This window comes from Corvus hawaiiensis, chromosome 10 (genome assembly GCF_020740725.1).
Source record: "Corvus hawaiiensis isolate bCorHaw1 chromosome 10, bCorHaw1.pri.cur, whole genome shotgun sequence".
Taxonomy (NCBI): domain Eukaryota; kingdom Metazoa; phylum Chordata; class Aves; order Passeriformes; family Corvidae; genus Corvus; species Corvus hawaiiensis.
Window position 1 is genome coordinate 27,089,810 of NC_063222.1, and position 14,405 is coordinate 27,104,214.

Below are 14,405 nucleotides of genomic sequence, written 5' to 3' on the forward strand. Positions count from 1 at the left end.
GGATCAGGAGAAGTGGGGGCTGGGAGCCAGCAGTGCATTTATCCAGGCTGGTGGTGATAATTTGTACACATTTATAGGGGTTTATGGCCAGGTGCTGACGTGGATTGATCTGGACCTGGCTGAGGAGGTCACACATCCCCTTTTGCTCCACACATGGAATGGTGGAGGGCACATTTCCTTGGATACAATTCCTTTATAAGGTGTCCAATGGTAAAATAACCCCAGCAGTAAGTTCCAAATCCACCTGAGTCACACACAGCAAAGCTGATTCCTTCTGGGGCTGCCTCCTCCCATATCCCATTGCTGCTATTCCAATGCGTGCCTGCCTTTGGCAGGAAAATGAATAATTGATCACAGGATGCTGCTCAAGGAAAAGCAAAGTTTGTCCCACTGGAACCTGCTGCAGCCCAAACCTTCACACCCAGCCCCCAGTCTGGCCCTGCACAAGCTCTGTGGCACTCACAGGAGCAAAGGTGGTGGAGGAGGATCCACGGGAAGAGTTGAACTCACCTGGAGAACCCACCTGGAATTGCTGAGGTCACTGGTCAGCGCCATGGGAGCTCCCACTGAGCTTGGACAGCTCTGGCAGTGTGTCCTGCAGGGCTGGCACAAGGTTTGGGACTGATGGGATCCAGGCAAAAACTCCATCCTGACATTTCCTTCCTCTCCCAACACCAACAACTCCAAAGCTTCCACATCCAGGAGTGTGGAAAGGAGGGACTGGGAAGAGTGTCAGGTTAAGAAACCAGAAAAATCCCTCTTCAATGAACCACCCAAGGCAATACCCAAGTTATTATTCCATGAAAAGTGCAGAATCCTGAGGAATTCATTATTGGTCATGCTGATCATTGAGCTGTGACTGGAACTATAAAAATCAACTTTACCCTGATTTGCTCCATGTTTCCAGTGGAGTTTGGAATATTTCAGTACATTTTCCATTCAGCTGGGATTATCTAGAATTTATTTATTATCTAAATGTTATTTCCAGATTCTTTCCAGCTCTTGCTCCCAACTCTCCTCCAGCAAATTCAGATGTTGATTAATAAGCAATAAATAATTAATAAATACTACTTTTACCATAAGTCTCTTCACAGTCTATTGTGGAATTTTCTAATATTCTACAGGGCTGCAAATAAAAGGAATCATTTTACATCCAATAAAAGCACCAAAATTATCCAATACAATGTGTGAAAAGAGGAATTTACACCTGGACCTTCCACAGACATGAAATAGTTTTTATTTTCTATGAGAGAAACATAAAAGGTGATTAGAAAACACAGCAATGACAAATATTTACCATTTGAAAATGCTGAAATGAAACAAGGGAAACCATTTTCCCCCCACTTTTTCCTGCAGACAAGGTCTTGGAATATTTGGATGCAGGATAAAGTCAAACTAATGCTTCATAGAGGAAGTAAAAAGGTGTCAGAATGCAAATTCAATACATTTTCCTTTTATATCCAGGATCTACAATAAAAAAGAAGACAACCAAAGTCCATTTCCAGAGTCAGCCTCCATTTTTTATCACCACAGATGTGAGAACCAGGAGAAATAATCCTAAAAAGCAGCCTTCCAAGGGAATGCTGATGCAGGTGAGTTCCAGTGAGGTACATCCAGAGGTGGGGCTCAGCTTTCTCCTCTCCTGATGTGCCAGTTTCCTCCCAGCTTTGCTGAAGAAACACTTTTGCATTTTATTTATTTTATTTGGTTGATCTCCCACATTTAGTTGGATGATGGGCAGTGTGGTGGGAGTTCATCCAGGCTAAATTCCGATGTTCAGACTAAACTTTCATTATTTGGAAGTCCCACCTGGCCAGAGGGAACTTTGTGGGCTGGGAACAGTCACTGCACACAGCCAGGTGTGCGACAATGACATAATTCAGTAATTACATTGATGGTGAGATTGGTACAATTCCCCATTTGGAGCTGCAGTAGCGGCAGATGTTCAAGGAGCATTTTTCCACCCAGAGTGAGGGACTGGGAGCAGATGGATGAACACATCCACGTGGAAGATTCCCTCAGCCAGGAGCCTGCCCAGATATTCAGGATTCCACAGAAGGAAGGAGGAGGGGGTAACAGTGATCTCCCTGCCCTGGGTCCTCTCCAGCTGCAGGACCTGGCCTGGCCTGGCCCCACTCACCCCTGACTGTCCCAGCCCTGCTCAGTCCCAGCCCCGAGCCTCAGTTCCCATTTATCTCCCAACTCCTGCCTGGTTCTCTAAAATGTTCTGCACTGGGAGGTATAAAATGATGTTTCATGGGCTGCCAGGTGTTCTGCACCTGAGGAATTCCCCCCTAAACAAGGAAATGCCCCTGGCTGTGCCGCCCTGCCCATCTCCAGTGCGGGGTCTGGAGAGAACCAGGGCAGAACATTCCTGGGTATTCCAGTGGAGCAGGACACAACACTCCTGTTCATTCAGGTGAAACCCTCCCCGCCTGCACAGCTCATTAAAATCTCCTCTAAGAGACAAACAGAACAACTGAATGTAGGAATTCCATGTGGGAACTGGCCTGGGACGGTCCTTGGGAGCTGTCAGGCCACGGGGCTTCCCATCAGCCGTTCCTGGCGGAGAGCAACCAACCTCTGGAACCACTTCTCCTCAGCCTCTGCCTTCTCGATGAACAGCTGGGCACAGGGAGACAAGTTGGCACAACTCAGCAACTCCATGTTTGTGACCATCCCCTGGAACACCCATGACTGTTTCAGCACCCAAAGGAAAAGCTCAGGGGGTTAAAGACAAAGGTGATCCAAAAACATCAGGAAAAGCAGAGACTTTTCATGGAATCCTCAAAGAGTTTGGCTTGGGAAGGATCTTAAGGATCATAATCATTGGAAAGCCAAGACTCCAATGCAAGTTCATCATTGCACATCTTGATCTCTGCTGTCTCTGTCCAGTGCACAGAACTCACACTGGTTTCTTTACTGCAAGGCATTTTTAACTTGCTAATTCTTAAAAAACTCTATGTAAGTCCTTTTACTTCCAACTGAAGTGCTCCCAAAGGAATTTGCTCAAGTGTAGCCACAACAATTTAAAATTATCTGAAGTCTGTCCTGTGTTTAAAACTTTGCAAGTTGGCAAAATGGGCAAGTCCTGAGTTTTCCACCTAGTTTCCAACTACAGAAACCAAAAGCAATTTGTCCTGAATTTTTACTCAAGGGGATCTTAAATTCCCCTATGTTACATTAATTATATTTTGTTATAAAATTAATTTCTAACTCCAGAACTCCTGGTGAACTTCCTGTGGGATTGCTCTGCTGGGCAGTGGGAGGAGTGGGATCCTCTGTGTCCTGCTGTCTCCAGAGCAGGGATTTTGTGAGGAGCAGCACAGCAAAGGCTGTGGGGTGCCCTGGTCCTGCTCTCATTCCAGGGGCTGTTCTAAAGCTAAAGATGGGATAAATATGGCAACACTCACGTTTGGATGTGCTAAGGAATTGTCATCCTGGTATTTGATGGCAGTGGGAATGTGGGCAGCTGGAGGCTCTTTCTCAGGAGCCGCTGCCTCAGTGGTTCCTGCTCCCACATTTCCAGGCTCATGCTGCAGTTCAGGAGGTTCTGTCGACTAAAAAAGAAACAAACACACAAAATTGGAGTGTTTTATCCCCAAATTCCCAAACGTGGCAGCATCTTAACCCAGCACTTGGCTGCCTTCCCAGGAAAGGATCCTCATGGAAAGACTTCTCAGCATCCTCAGCAGGATGGACACCCTGGACATGGACAAAAGATATGAGGTGACAAAAAAAGGTATAGGGAGAGAGCTTGAAAAACTCAACACTGGGATTTTGGATCACTTCCTGAAGAAGCTGCATCAGCTTCTTGGAGACTTCTGGAAAGGCAAGAATTTACACGTTCCTGGGGAAACAACCAGGGATAATTCCAAACGCTGCCCGGTGGGGAAAATGAACCAAGCTTTGGCTTGCACACATCCCAAACCAGTTCCCTACAACACCAGGTGGCCAAAATGCAGGTGATTTCTGGGATCTGGATGTCTCCTGTTGGGTTTCTGGAAAGCTGATTGAAAAGCAAGCTGCTTCTTTTCAGGGAGTAAATACAGACTTAAAGTCTGGCTTTAAGTTAAGCAGCATTAAAAATATCTCCACTCTAATTACAAAGTAAATGTCTGATCACTTTGGGATTTTAATTCTCCTGCTTCTCCTAAAAAAAGTCTTTAGAACAGATGATTTCCTTAAATTCTGACACATTTAAATTCCCTGAGCCCATCCTGAGACCATCAGGGAGTCCCTGGTGGGATTTCAGGTGGGTTTAGGGTTGATGCTCTTTCATCAATGGAAAATCCGTAATAGTGCAGCTTCCTCCTGGCTCTGAGGGGATAATGCAGCAAGAAAAGGATTGAGAATGTGCCTTGTGGAAGGAAGATATCCCTTTTGGATGGGAAATGTCCCTTTTGGATGGGAGATGTCCCTTTTGGGAGGGAAATGTCCCTTTCTGAGTGGGAAATGTCCCTTTTGGATGGGAAATGTCCCTTTTGGGAGGGAAATGTCCCTTTTGGATGGGAAATGTCCCTTTTGGGAGGGAAACGTCCCTTTTGGATGGGAAATGTCCCTTTTGGACAGGAAATGTCCCTTTTTGGGTGGGAAATGTCCCTTTTGGGTGGGAAATGTCCCTTTTGGGTGGGAAATGTCCCTTTTGGGTGGGAAATGTCCCTTTTGGGTGGGAAATGTACCTTTTTGACTTCTTTGCTCGACCTGAAGGTCTGTGGGATGAAGGCGTCGCTTTCGATGGCTTCGATCTCCTTCACTCGCTTCACTTGGTCGATGAGGGTGGCTTGGTCTGCAGAGGGAAGGTGGGATATCATGGGATCAGTGAAATCCTGGGATCCAGGCCCTGTCCCAGCCGTGCCTGGAGGAGATTTTGGGACATACCAGGAGAAACTGCTCGTGCAATGCAGCCCAAAATCCTCTGTCACAAGGGAAAGCTCCAAGTAAAGATAACAACAGTGAGGCCATTGCTGGGAGCATTCCAAATGCTGACCTAAGGATTTGTGGGATAAATGGGGAAGAGAAGGCTCCAGGGAGAGCTCAGAGCCCCCTCCAGGGCCTAAAGGGGCTCCAGGAGAGCTGGAGAGGGACTGGAGACAAGGATGGAGGGACAGGACACAGGGAATGGCTTCCCAGTGCCAGAGGGCAGGGATGGATGGGATATTGGGAAGGAATTGTTCCCTGGGAGGGTGGGCAGGGGCTGGGATGGAATTCCCAGAGCAGCTGTGGCTGCCCCTGGATCCCTGGCAGTGCCCAAGGCCAGGCTGGACATTGGGGCTGGGAGCAGCCTGGGACAGTGGGAGGTGTCCCTGCCATGGCAGGGGTGGCACTGGATGAGCTTTGAGGTCCTTTCCAACCCAAACCATTCCATAATTCTAAGCTGGCAAGAGCTGCACTACAGCAAAGCCCATAAATACAACTTCAAGCCTGATTTTTGGGGGGGATTTGGAAGTAAAAAAAATAATTTGCTACATTTAAACTTGTGTTTGTAAGTCCTGCTGCCTCGGTGCTGAAACCTTCTCCCTTAAAACAGATTCCTAAGGATTTCTGGGGATAAATCAAATATCCCAATGCCTGCTGGGGAGAGGGAGTCAGAATTCACTGAGGTTTTGGATACACCAGGCCTGAGGGTAAATAAAAGGACAGAACATGGAACCTGATTAAGCCAGGGATAAAAAGAGGCAGGAAAAGGAGATTTCAAATCCACTGCTCAACTCCAGTTTCACAAAATCCCAGCCAGCTCCAGGATCCCACATGGATCCTGCACAAACTGATGGGGATGACAAATTAGGAAAGGGGCAAAAATCACTGAATGCTGCCAATGACATCAGTGACATTAACAGGGGAAAATGGACTGGAGGAAGCAGAGCCCATTAGTGCAGGGCACTTTTGACAAACACATTACTGGGAGATAAAACGACTTCCAGCTGTTGTTTGTCAGCTGTCAGTGGAAGGATATGTATTTCATAGGAAAATCAAAAATAATGGAGTCAGAAAGCTCAGAGGCTTCAGACAAAAAAAAAATCAATACTAACTCAGTGCATGGTGAGTCTTGTTACCCTCTAAGGGTGGAATAAAAGGAACTAAATCTTGGATTAGGGCTGGTTTTTAATAAAAAGGTGATTCCAGCAGCAGGTACCATCTCCAGCCCTGTCACCTTGGCAGGGGGGACCTTGCCCAGTTTGACTGGGAGCATCATCCTTCAGGGATAATTCACTATTTTACACTTCTCTATTTACATCTATTTCTATCCTGCCACAGATATAAATACACACAGCAGCTTTTACAGCTGTAAATTCATATGGAATTGAGCCGGATCAGCAATAACCTGGAATGTCACTTCAGAACTAAAATCTGCAGGAATTCTTTCCATGCCACCCCAAAATACCACACACAATAATTAAAAACACCAAAGAATCAGATAAAAGAAAAGAAACAGAGAATTCGACGACCCTACAAATCAGATAAAAGAAAAGGTAACTTCCCTGCAAGCTCTGCCTAAAATATTCCCCTTTTTTTCCTTAAAGACAAAATTTATTCCACTAAGAGTTTTAAAATCAATGAAACAGAAGCATTAAATGACCAATAATATCTTGTGAATCATCCATTAAATAAAAATATGTTTTAAACATTTCTTGGATAATCTTTGGGTGTCAATTTTTATGGATTTGTTGCTTATCCATAATCCTGACCATGAACATGTACCTAAAGAGATTTTTTCAAGCAAGTCTAACTCCCGAATCAAAGCAATGTCACAACAAACCTTCAATATTCCTCAGAATCGGTTTCTTCCTATTTTACTAACTGGATTTAAGGGGTTAATGTAATTTAAAAATATAACATGTTTTATGTTAAATGCTTTCAAAACCTAAAAAAGCTGTCATTTTTTCTTGCTCTTTTGAGTAGAGGGTGAAAAGAAGGAAAGACCCCCAGACTGCAGAGTAAACAAACAACTACAGCAGAAAACATTTCCCCTTTGACCCTGTTTTCTTTGGGGTTTTTGGAAGTGGTGGTTTTATCCAGCTGCCTTATAGCACGGTGTGTTTTCCAACAGAACTGTGTTGTCACACATCCCACGGTTTTTGACTGATCCCAGTTTTACTTAAGCCGCACAAACTGACAAATTAAAGAAAAATGAAGTTTTCCCTGGACAATTTGCAGTGGGAGAGACAAAACCTCCCTGGCTGTGGGAGATCCTGGATTCTGTACTAAACAGAAGGGAAGCACTGGGGAAAGGAGGAAGAATCCAGCAGGACAGTGGGATTCACTGCAGCTGTGCCAGCTCCAGATTTTACCAAACCTGGGGCTCTGGTTTTTAGGGAATGTTCCTGCCTCAAGTCCTTTCTGTGTGCAGGAGAGGATCAGTTATCCCAACCCTGATCCCGTGGTATCCCAGACTTCTGATACCCTTCCCAGCCTGAGTGCTGGAATTCCAGAGCCAGCGGGAGCTGCCTGGAGATCCTCCCTGGGAATTCTCCCTGGGGACCATCCCTGGAGACCCTCCCTGGGGATCCTGCCTGGGGATCTTCCCTGGAGATCCTCCCTGGAGAACCTCCCCAGAGATCCTCCCTGGGGATCCACCCTGGGGATCCCTCCCTGGAGCCTCAGTGCCCACTCCAGAGGTGAGAGCTCCCAACAGCCGGAGCAAAATCCCGAGGGAATCAGCCCAGAAATGTCCCGTTCCCACAAGCTTTGAACACAACATTCCCGGCACTCCAAGTCCCCCCTGCTCCTGCCCAGGCTGGAAGGGACTATCCCGGGATATCTCCTGCGATGTTTCCTGGGATATCTCCTGCGATGTATCCCGGGCCATCTCCTGGGATGTATCCCGGGCCATCTCCTGGGATGTTTCCTGGGATATCCCCTGGGATGTATCCCGGGCCATCTCCTGCGATGTTTCCTGGGATATCTCCCAGGATGTATCCTGGGCCATCTCCTGGGATGTATCCTGGGATATCTCCTGCGATGTATCCTGGGCCATCTCCTGGGATGTTTCCCAGGCCATCTCCTGGGATGTATCCCGGGATATCTCCTGGGATATATCCTGGGATATCTCCTGCTATGTATCCCGGGATATCTCCTGGGATATCTCCTGCGATGTATCCCGGGCCATCTCCTGGGATGTTTCCTGGGATATCTCCTGGGATGTATCCCGGGCCATCTCCTGGGATGTTTCCTGGGATATCTCCTGGGATGTATCCCGGGCCATCTCCTGGGATGTTTCCCAGGATATCTCCTGGGATGTATCCCGGGATATCTCCTGCGATGTATCCTGGGATATCTCCTGGGATGTATCCCGGGCCATCTCCTGGGATGTATCCTGGGATATCTCCTGGGATGTATCCCGGGCCATCTCCTGGGATGTATCCTGGGATATCTCCCCAGATGTTTCCCAGGCCATCTCCTGCGATGTTTCCTGGGATATCTCCTGGGATGTATCCCGGGCCATCTCCTGGGATGTTTCCCGGGCCATCTCCCGGGATGTATCCCGGGCTGTCCCGCGGCCATCCCGGTTCCCGGCCGGGCTCCGCTGCCGTTAGAGGGAGGCACCGCCTCACTCAACAGCGCCGGAGCCTCCGCGCCGCGGGTGCCGAGCCCGGGATGCTCCGAGCGGAGCATCCCTGCAGGACCCACCCCGGGCATCCCGGATTTCGGGATCAGCTTCCAACCCCCGCCCCCCATCCCTCTGACAACTCAGCCAGGATAAGGCTTCCCATTCCCGCTTGCCGATCCTTGAGCTCCGGCAGAGCTCCACTCCGACACTTGGCCACACTCTTTCCCAGCTGTTGGGATTTCCAGGGAAAGAACTTTTCCCAGGCAGAGGCGCAGGAACAATAACCACGCTCCAAAAAGAGAAACTGGACAGAGAAAGTTTTGCCCGTTCATTTGTGTGCTCCCAGCTTCATTGCAAGCACTTGGAAAATACAATTAAAGGCATTAAAGTAGTAAGTTGTGACTAATCCAGCATTTATTTACTACAGGGAGCACACAGGATTTACAATTAAGTTGGAAAAATGTGAATTAACAAGAAAAAACTTTGTCCAGGCTTGTTTTAAGATCTTGTGAGAGTGAGGTTATTAAAATATATTAAAAATAGCATTTTGTGAGCACTGTGGTACTTACTAGAGAGAATACTACAGAGAGTACCAGACTACTCTAGGTTTGCTATTTTAATACGTTATAGTGATAGTAACCTCGTTTTTATAGGATTTTAAACAAGTCTGGACACTAACAGCTTTTCCTTTAAAAACCTGGGAGCAGTAGGAATAAAATGCAGCAGAAAACAGGAGGGGAAAGTTCAGCAAGCGAGTTCTGAATTTAAGAACCTTGAACTTAAGAACCTTAAATTCAAGAACTTTGGATTTAAGAAGGTTAAACTTCTGCTGGAGCTCTGCACGTCCTGCGTGCAAGTCGCCTTCACCACTGCCCTCCTCACACCCCTGCACCCCCATTTTGGGGCTTTTTGGGGTATTTCTGAAAACATCCTGGGCAAGAGCCACACTCAGCCAGTGGAGAGCTGGGGCCAGCCCTGGCACAGTAAATTTTGCTGGATTTGTGGCCACCCCACGTTTGTCACCGTGCCGACACCGGAGCCGCCGCGCTCCTTCCTGGGCACACAAAGCCAGGGCTGTAATTCAATGCTCAATTTACCCTTGTCTCAGTGGAGATTTCTCCCCGCTAATTGATAGAAATTAAGCCATTAATCAAGGCACCAGCCATCATTCAACCCGGGGAAGATGAATCCAAACTTTCATCATAACCACCTTCCCCATTTTAGTGTTCATTAGCATTAATTTTTAATGCAATTATGCTCTTCTTTTACGCTGAGCTCATAAATTACTGCTCTTTTGTTGCTCGCTGGCCTTGTAAAATCCAAGGTAATGCTTTGTGCTCTGATCTTAAAGGCAATTACTGCCTGCTTCTATCTTTTCCATACCTCTATCCCAAATAACCTCTGTGTTGGAGGTACAGACTCACCAGTGCAGATCCCACACGGATGTTTCCTACAGAGCAATTTGTCCACATTAAACCCACACACTGACACGGGCAGAGCAAGAATTCCTGCTTTTTCTGCCGGATCCCCGGATCCACCGGCAGAGAAATGACAGGAAAATGGGATGGTGCATTGGATACAGGGAAAAAATCGGTGTATTGGAGTGGAAATAAGCTGTGGATGAGCGCAGGGAAGCCGTGCAGGACAGCAGGGCTGCAGCTTGGAGGCTCTCCAGCTTTTCCAGGGATCACTTTGTGCTGTCACTTCAAAAAGTGCTGCTGGCACGTGCCCAGTGCTCCTTTCTTTGCCCTGTGCCTGTTACAGTGTGTGGAAACCCCACAGAGCCCTTCCAGGGGATCCTGTGTTCCATGGGATCCGTGCTGGCACTCGGTGCCCCGAGTCAAGAACTTCCAGCCTTTTATTCCCACTCCATGCACCGATCCTCAGAAGCCCACCAGGGGAAAGGCACAGCAGCTACAGCCACCTCTGGCTGCCCTCAAACACCTCGGAGTGGTTCCAGGGAAAAGGAAATGTACTTCAGGAAAATGTTGCTTTGTTTGAACTATTTTTCTGCTTCTTTCCTGGGCCGGGCCTTTAGCCGGGATATGGGATAATGTCACTCACAGCAGCTAAAGGTCTGCCCAGCACCAAGAAAATATGATCCACCTCTAAGTTGCCAATTTATCTAGGCCTTAGCCAGCCTAAATAAGACAATTCCCAGTGAAGTCTCATGCTCATCCCATAGATTCCCAGAAAACCCTCCCTCTGGAAGTACCTGTGTGATGATCCACGAAACCTCATTTCTTATCAAAATAAAATCCCCACACCAGGGACTTAAGAAAATGGATCTGGAATTTTGTTACATACGCCCCTGTTTGTCTCCCATACGCCCCTGTTTATCTTCCCTATACACCCCTGTTTGTTTCCCATACACACCTGTTTATTTCCCTATATGCCTCTGTTTATTTCCCCATACATCCCTATTTGTTTTCCCTATACATCCCTATTTATTTTCCCACACACCCCTATTTATTTTCCCATAACCCATTTATTCCCCATACACCCCTATTTATTTTCCCCATAACCCCTGTTTATTTCCCATACATCCCTATTTATTTTCCCCATACATCCCTATTTATTTTCCCTGTAACCCCTGTTTATTTCCCATACATCCCTATTTATTTTCCCCATACATCCCTATTTATTTTCCCCATACATCCCTATTTATTTTCCCCATAACCCCTGTTTATTTCCCACACATCCCTGTTTATTTTCCCTTTAGAAACAGCTTTTCAATACGTAGCTATAAATTTATGTTTCAACTGACTGAAGTCCAATAACCAATTCCATGATGGTTTTTACAACCCCATTCCCTTAAGTGACTTCTCCTTTAGCACAAATAAACGCCAGGGAGATGACAGGAGAACACACCACATTAATGAAATACAGAAACCAGATTTGTTTCTCATCCTGAAATCTGAAGACGATTTCAAGACTTTTCATTTGTAAAAATAAATCCTAAATTTCCCTGTTAGGGAGATCATAAATTTCTCTGTTTCACTTGTGGAACAGTAAAAATTTAATGACACCAGCTGTGATTGCTAAAATAAAATCACTCAAATATCAGCTGCAAATATTCTTTGATATTTATCAAATATTTATGGAATGGTTTGGGTTGGAAGGAACCTTGAAGCCCACCCAGTGCCACCCCTGCCATGGCAGGGACACCTCCCACTGCCCCAGGCTGCTCCCAGCCCCAATGTCCAGCCTGGCCTTGGGCACTGCCAGGGATCCAGGGGCAGCCCCAGCTGCTCTGGGCACCCTGTGCCAGGGCCTGCCCACCCTCCTGGGGAACAATTCCTTCCCAATCTCCCATCCAGCCCTGCCCTCTGGCACTGGGAAGCCATTCCCTCGGTCCTGTCCCTCCATGCCTTGTCCCCAGTCCCTCTCCAGCTCTCCTGGAGCCCCTTTAGGCCCTGCAAGGGGCTCTGAGCTCTCCCTGGAGCCTTCTCCTCTCCAGGTGAGCACCCCCAGCTCTCCCAGCCTGGCTCCAGAGGTGCTCCAGCCCCAGAGCAGCTCCAGGACACTGGGATTGGGGGCTCTTCAGGGAGAGCAGGGAAGCAGAAGAGGGAAGTCTGGAATACGAAGGACAGGAGAGGATGGGCAGGCACAAAGCAGGGTACAATTTAAGGAACACATTTCAAAGTGATTATTAATTACAGCAGCTTTAATAAAAAGCCCGGAATTGATTCCTCCAGCAGCCATCATCCATGGGGGGCCATCGATCCCCTCTCCAATTCCCTTTCCCTCAGCTCTGCCGAGGGGGAACACAGAGAGTGGCCAAACCCCAAAGGCCCGTCCCTCTTCCCAGCTCTCATTATCACCGTGTGGCTGCTCTTCCTAACAAGCCACACTCTGCCACTGCACCAAAACTCGGCATTTTTTATTTTCTCCTTGATTTGCTCCTGCCCCCTTTTAATTCCAAACCAGCAATATAAAGATTAAACAGAGATAAAAGAAGATCACAGTGTGTGCCAGATGCTGGAACAGCCTCCTGGGACCAGCAGCACAACACCAGGTGTTGGTGTCAGCCTAATGAAGTGACACTGGCACACCAGGGACACCCAGGGCGGGGCTCCAAACCTGCCATTATCCAGGCAAAACCAGGGAATATTGGAAATTCCAGCTTTGAGAAGGCAGGAAAAAGCAATCCATGTGTTTCTATAAATGTATTGTCTGTATTAAATAATTTGGGGGTTAAACAAATTGAGTTTGGTCTTTGCCACCACAATGAACTTCGGGAAAATTTACTGAAGATAAATGATGACCTCAGGCAGTAACTGCTGAACTTAAGGGCATCCCAATATAGGGCTGAGTAAAGCACTTTAACTTATTACAGCTCCCAGCCTGACCTCACCCCAGCAAATCTTCTCCTGGCACATCCAACCTGTGGTTTAATATCCATTACACCCAGGGAAAGTCTTTTAACTCTCTCTAAAGGAAGTGGGAAGGGAAATCAGTGGGTTGGGGTGGCCTGGGCAGGGCCAGGGGTTGGACTCGTGAACCCTGTGGGTCCTGTCCTGCTCAGGATGTTCTGTGGTGGCCATGGACAAGATTCTTCACGTGAGAACTCCTGGCCCTCAGGTTAAAGATGAATGCAAAAAGATAAAACTTTTAATTTGGGTTTATAGAGTTTATAATTAAGGGATCTTCTAAAAGTTGAGTCTTCCAGGGTTTTTTTTGGTACATTCTAACTTTGCTTCCGTGACCCCTCCAGCACTCGAAATCACGGAATCACAGAACCACAGAACGGTTTGGGCTGGAGGCACCTGAAGACTTGAAAAATTTCGCTTTGCTAAGGAAAAGCCACCCCAGCAGCACAGAGGGATCAGCAAGAGCCTGGAATGACCCCTCAGGGATGGGGGTGATTCCCTGTTTAAGGCCAGCTGTCTCCCAGCCCTACGTTCCCACTCTCGTTTGCATCCCTCCCTCCCCCTGCCCACGTGGGCCTCATTTCCAGGCCTATTCAAAATGATATTTTCCAAGCATGTGCCACACGACTTGTTCATATAAATGGAACAAATTAAACTGTCTCCACAGATATCCCCTCACATTTGTAGCCCTGATTCCTCTCCCTCACACGTGGCCAAGACACCGTATTATCTCCCTGCAGAGGTTGACCTCAGGATATTGGATTCTGCCACGGAGCTCTCCGGGACTAAACCGACGGGAAACACTTAATCACCCCCGCCTTTGCAGGAAAAAAATCAACTTTAAATTTGCCCTGATGAAAAATCAATAAACCAGTAATTGCTTGGCTTATCACGGCGTGGAGGAACAAATTGGGAAGCGGAGCTCAGCGTCGGCGCAGATTCCAGGGAAAGGCGCGGAGTTTCGGGATCACTAAGCCAGAAAAGGGAAAGGTCTCGCAGTGATAATTAAATCTACTCATGCTGATTTTCTGCCAAATTTATTTCCCCAGAGTCTATCAAAACGGTGCAGCGCTTACTGGGGAGCCAGAACTAATCAGTTCAGCGCCGGGCCAGCACGCGCCGGGCACGGGAAATGCAAATTCCGGGATAAAGGCACTGGGAGAACGCCCTGCCCATCCAGCACCACCCTCCCACCGACCCACCTATGGACTGATGGCCAAAAAATTCCCATTTTCTGTTCTGCTGTGTTCTGGAACAACCTCTTTTCCTGGTTTTCTGAGGCACCTCCAGCTCCTCCTCCCCACACGGGCCCTGACATGATGTATTTTAAACTCAACATTTAAAAATATTCTTATTCATGGTAGACTAAGAGAAACGAGCCCCAAATCTCTCCCTAACATCACCCAGCGTGTTCCAGTTTTCCCTCCATGGGTTTTTTTCAATTTTTCTCTTTCCTACTCCACCTACTTGGGATTTGTCTG

At 47.4% G+C, this 14,405-nt stretch overlaps 1 protein-coding gene across 1 annotated transcript in view; it reads right to left on the bottom strand.

Moving 5' to 3' along the window:
* Positions 1-1,214: 1,214 nt before the first annotated feature.
* RSRC1 (arginine and serine rich coiled-coil 1) overlaps positions 1,215-14,405 on the bottom strand; it is a 104,797-nt gene continuing 91,606 nt past the window's right edge. The window contains exons 9-11 of the mRNA XM_048314349.1: positions 4,683-4,789; positions 3,414-3,560; positions 1,215-2,625 (exon numbers count right to left, since the gene is read on the bottom strand). Of these exons, the coding sequence (XP_048170306.1) occupies positions 2,533-2,625; positions 3,414-3,560; positions 4,683-4,789 (347 nt within the window). The 3' untranslated portion in view covers positions 1,215-2,532. The remainder of the gene's footprint in view (positions 2,626-3,413; positions 3,561-4,682; positions 4,790-14,405) is intronic.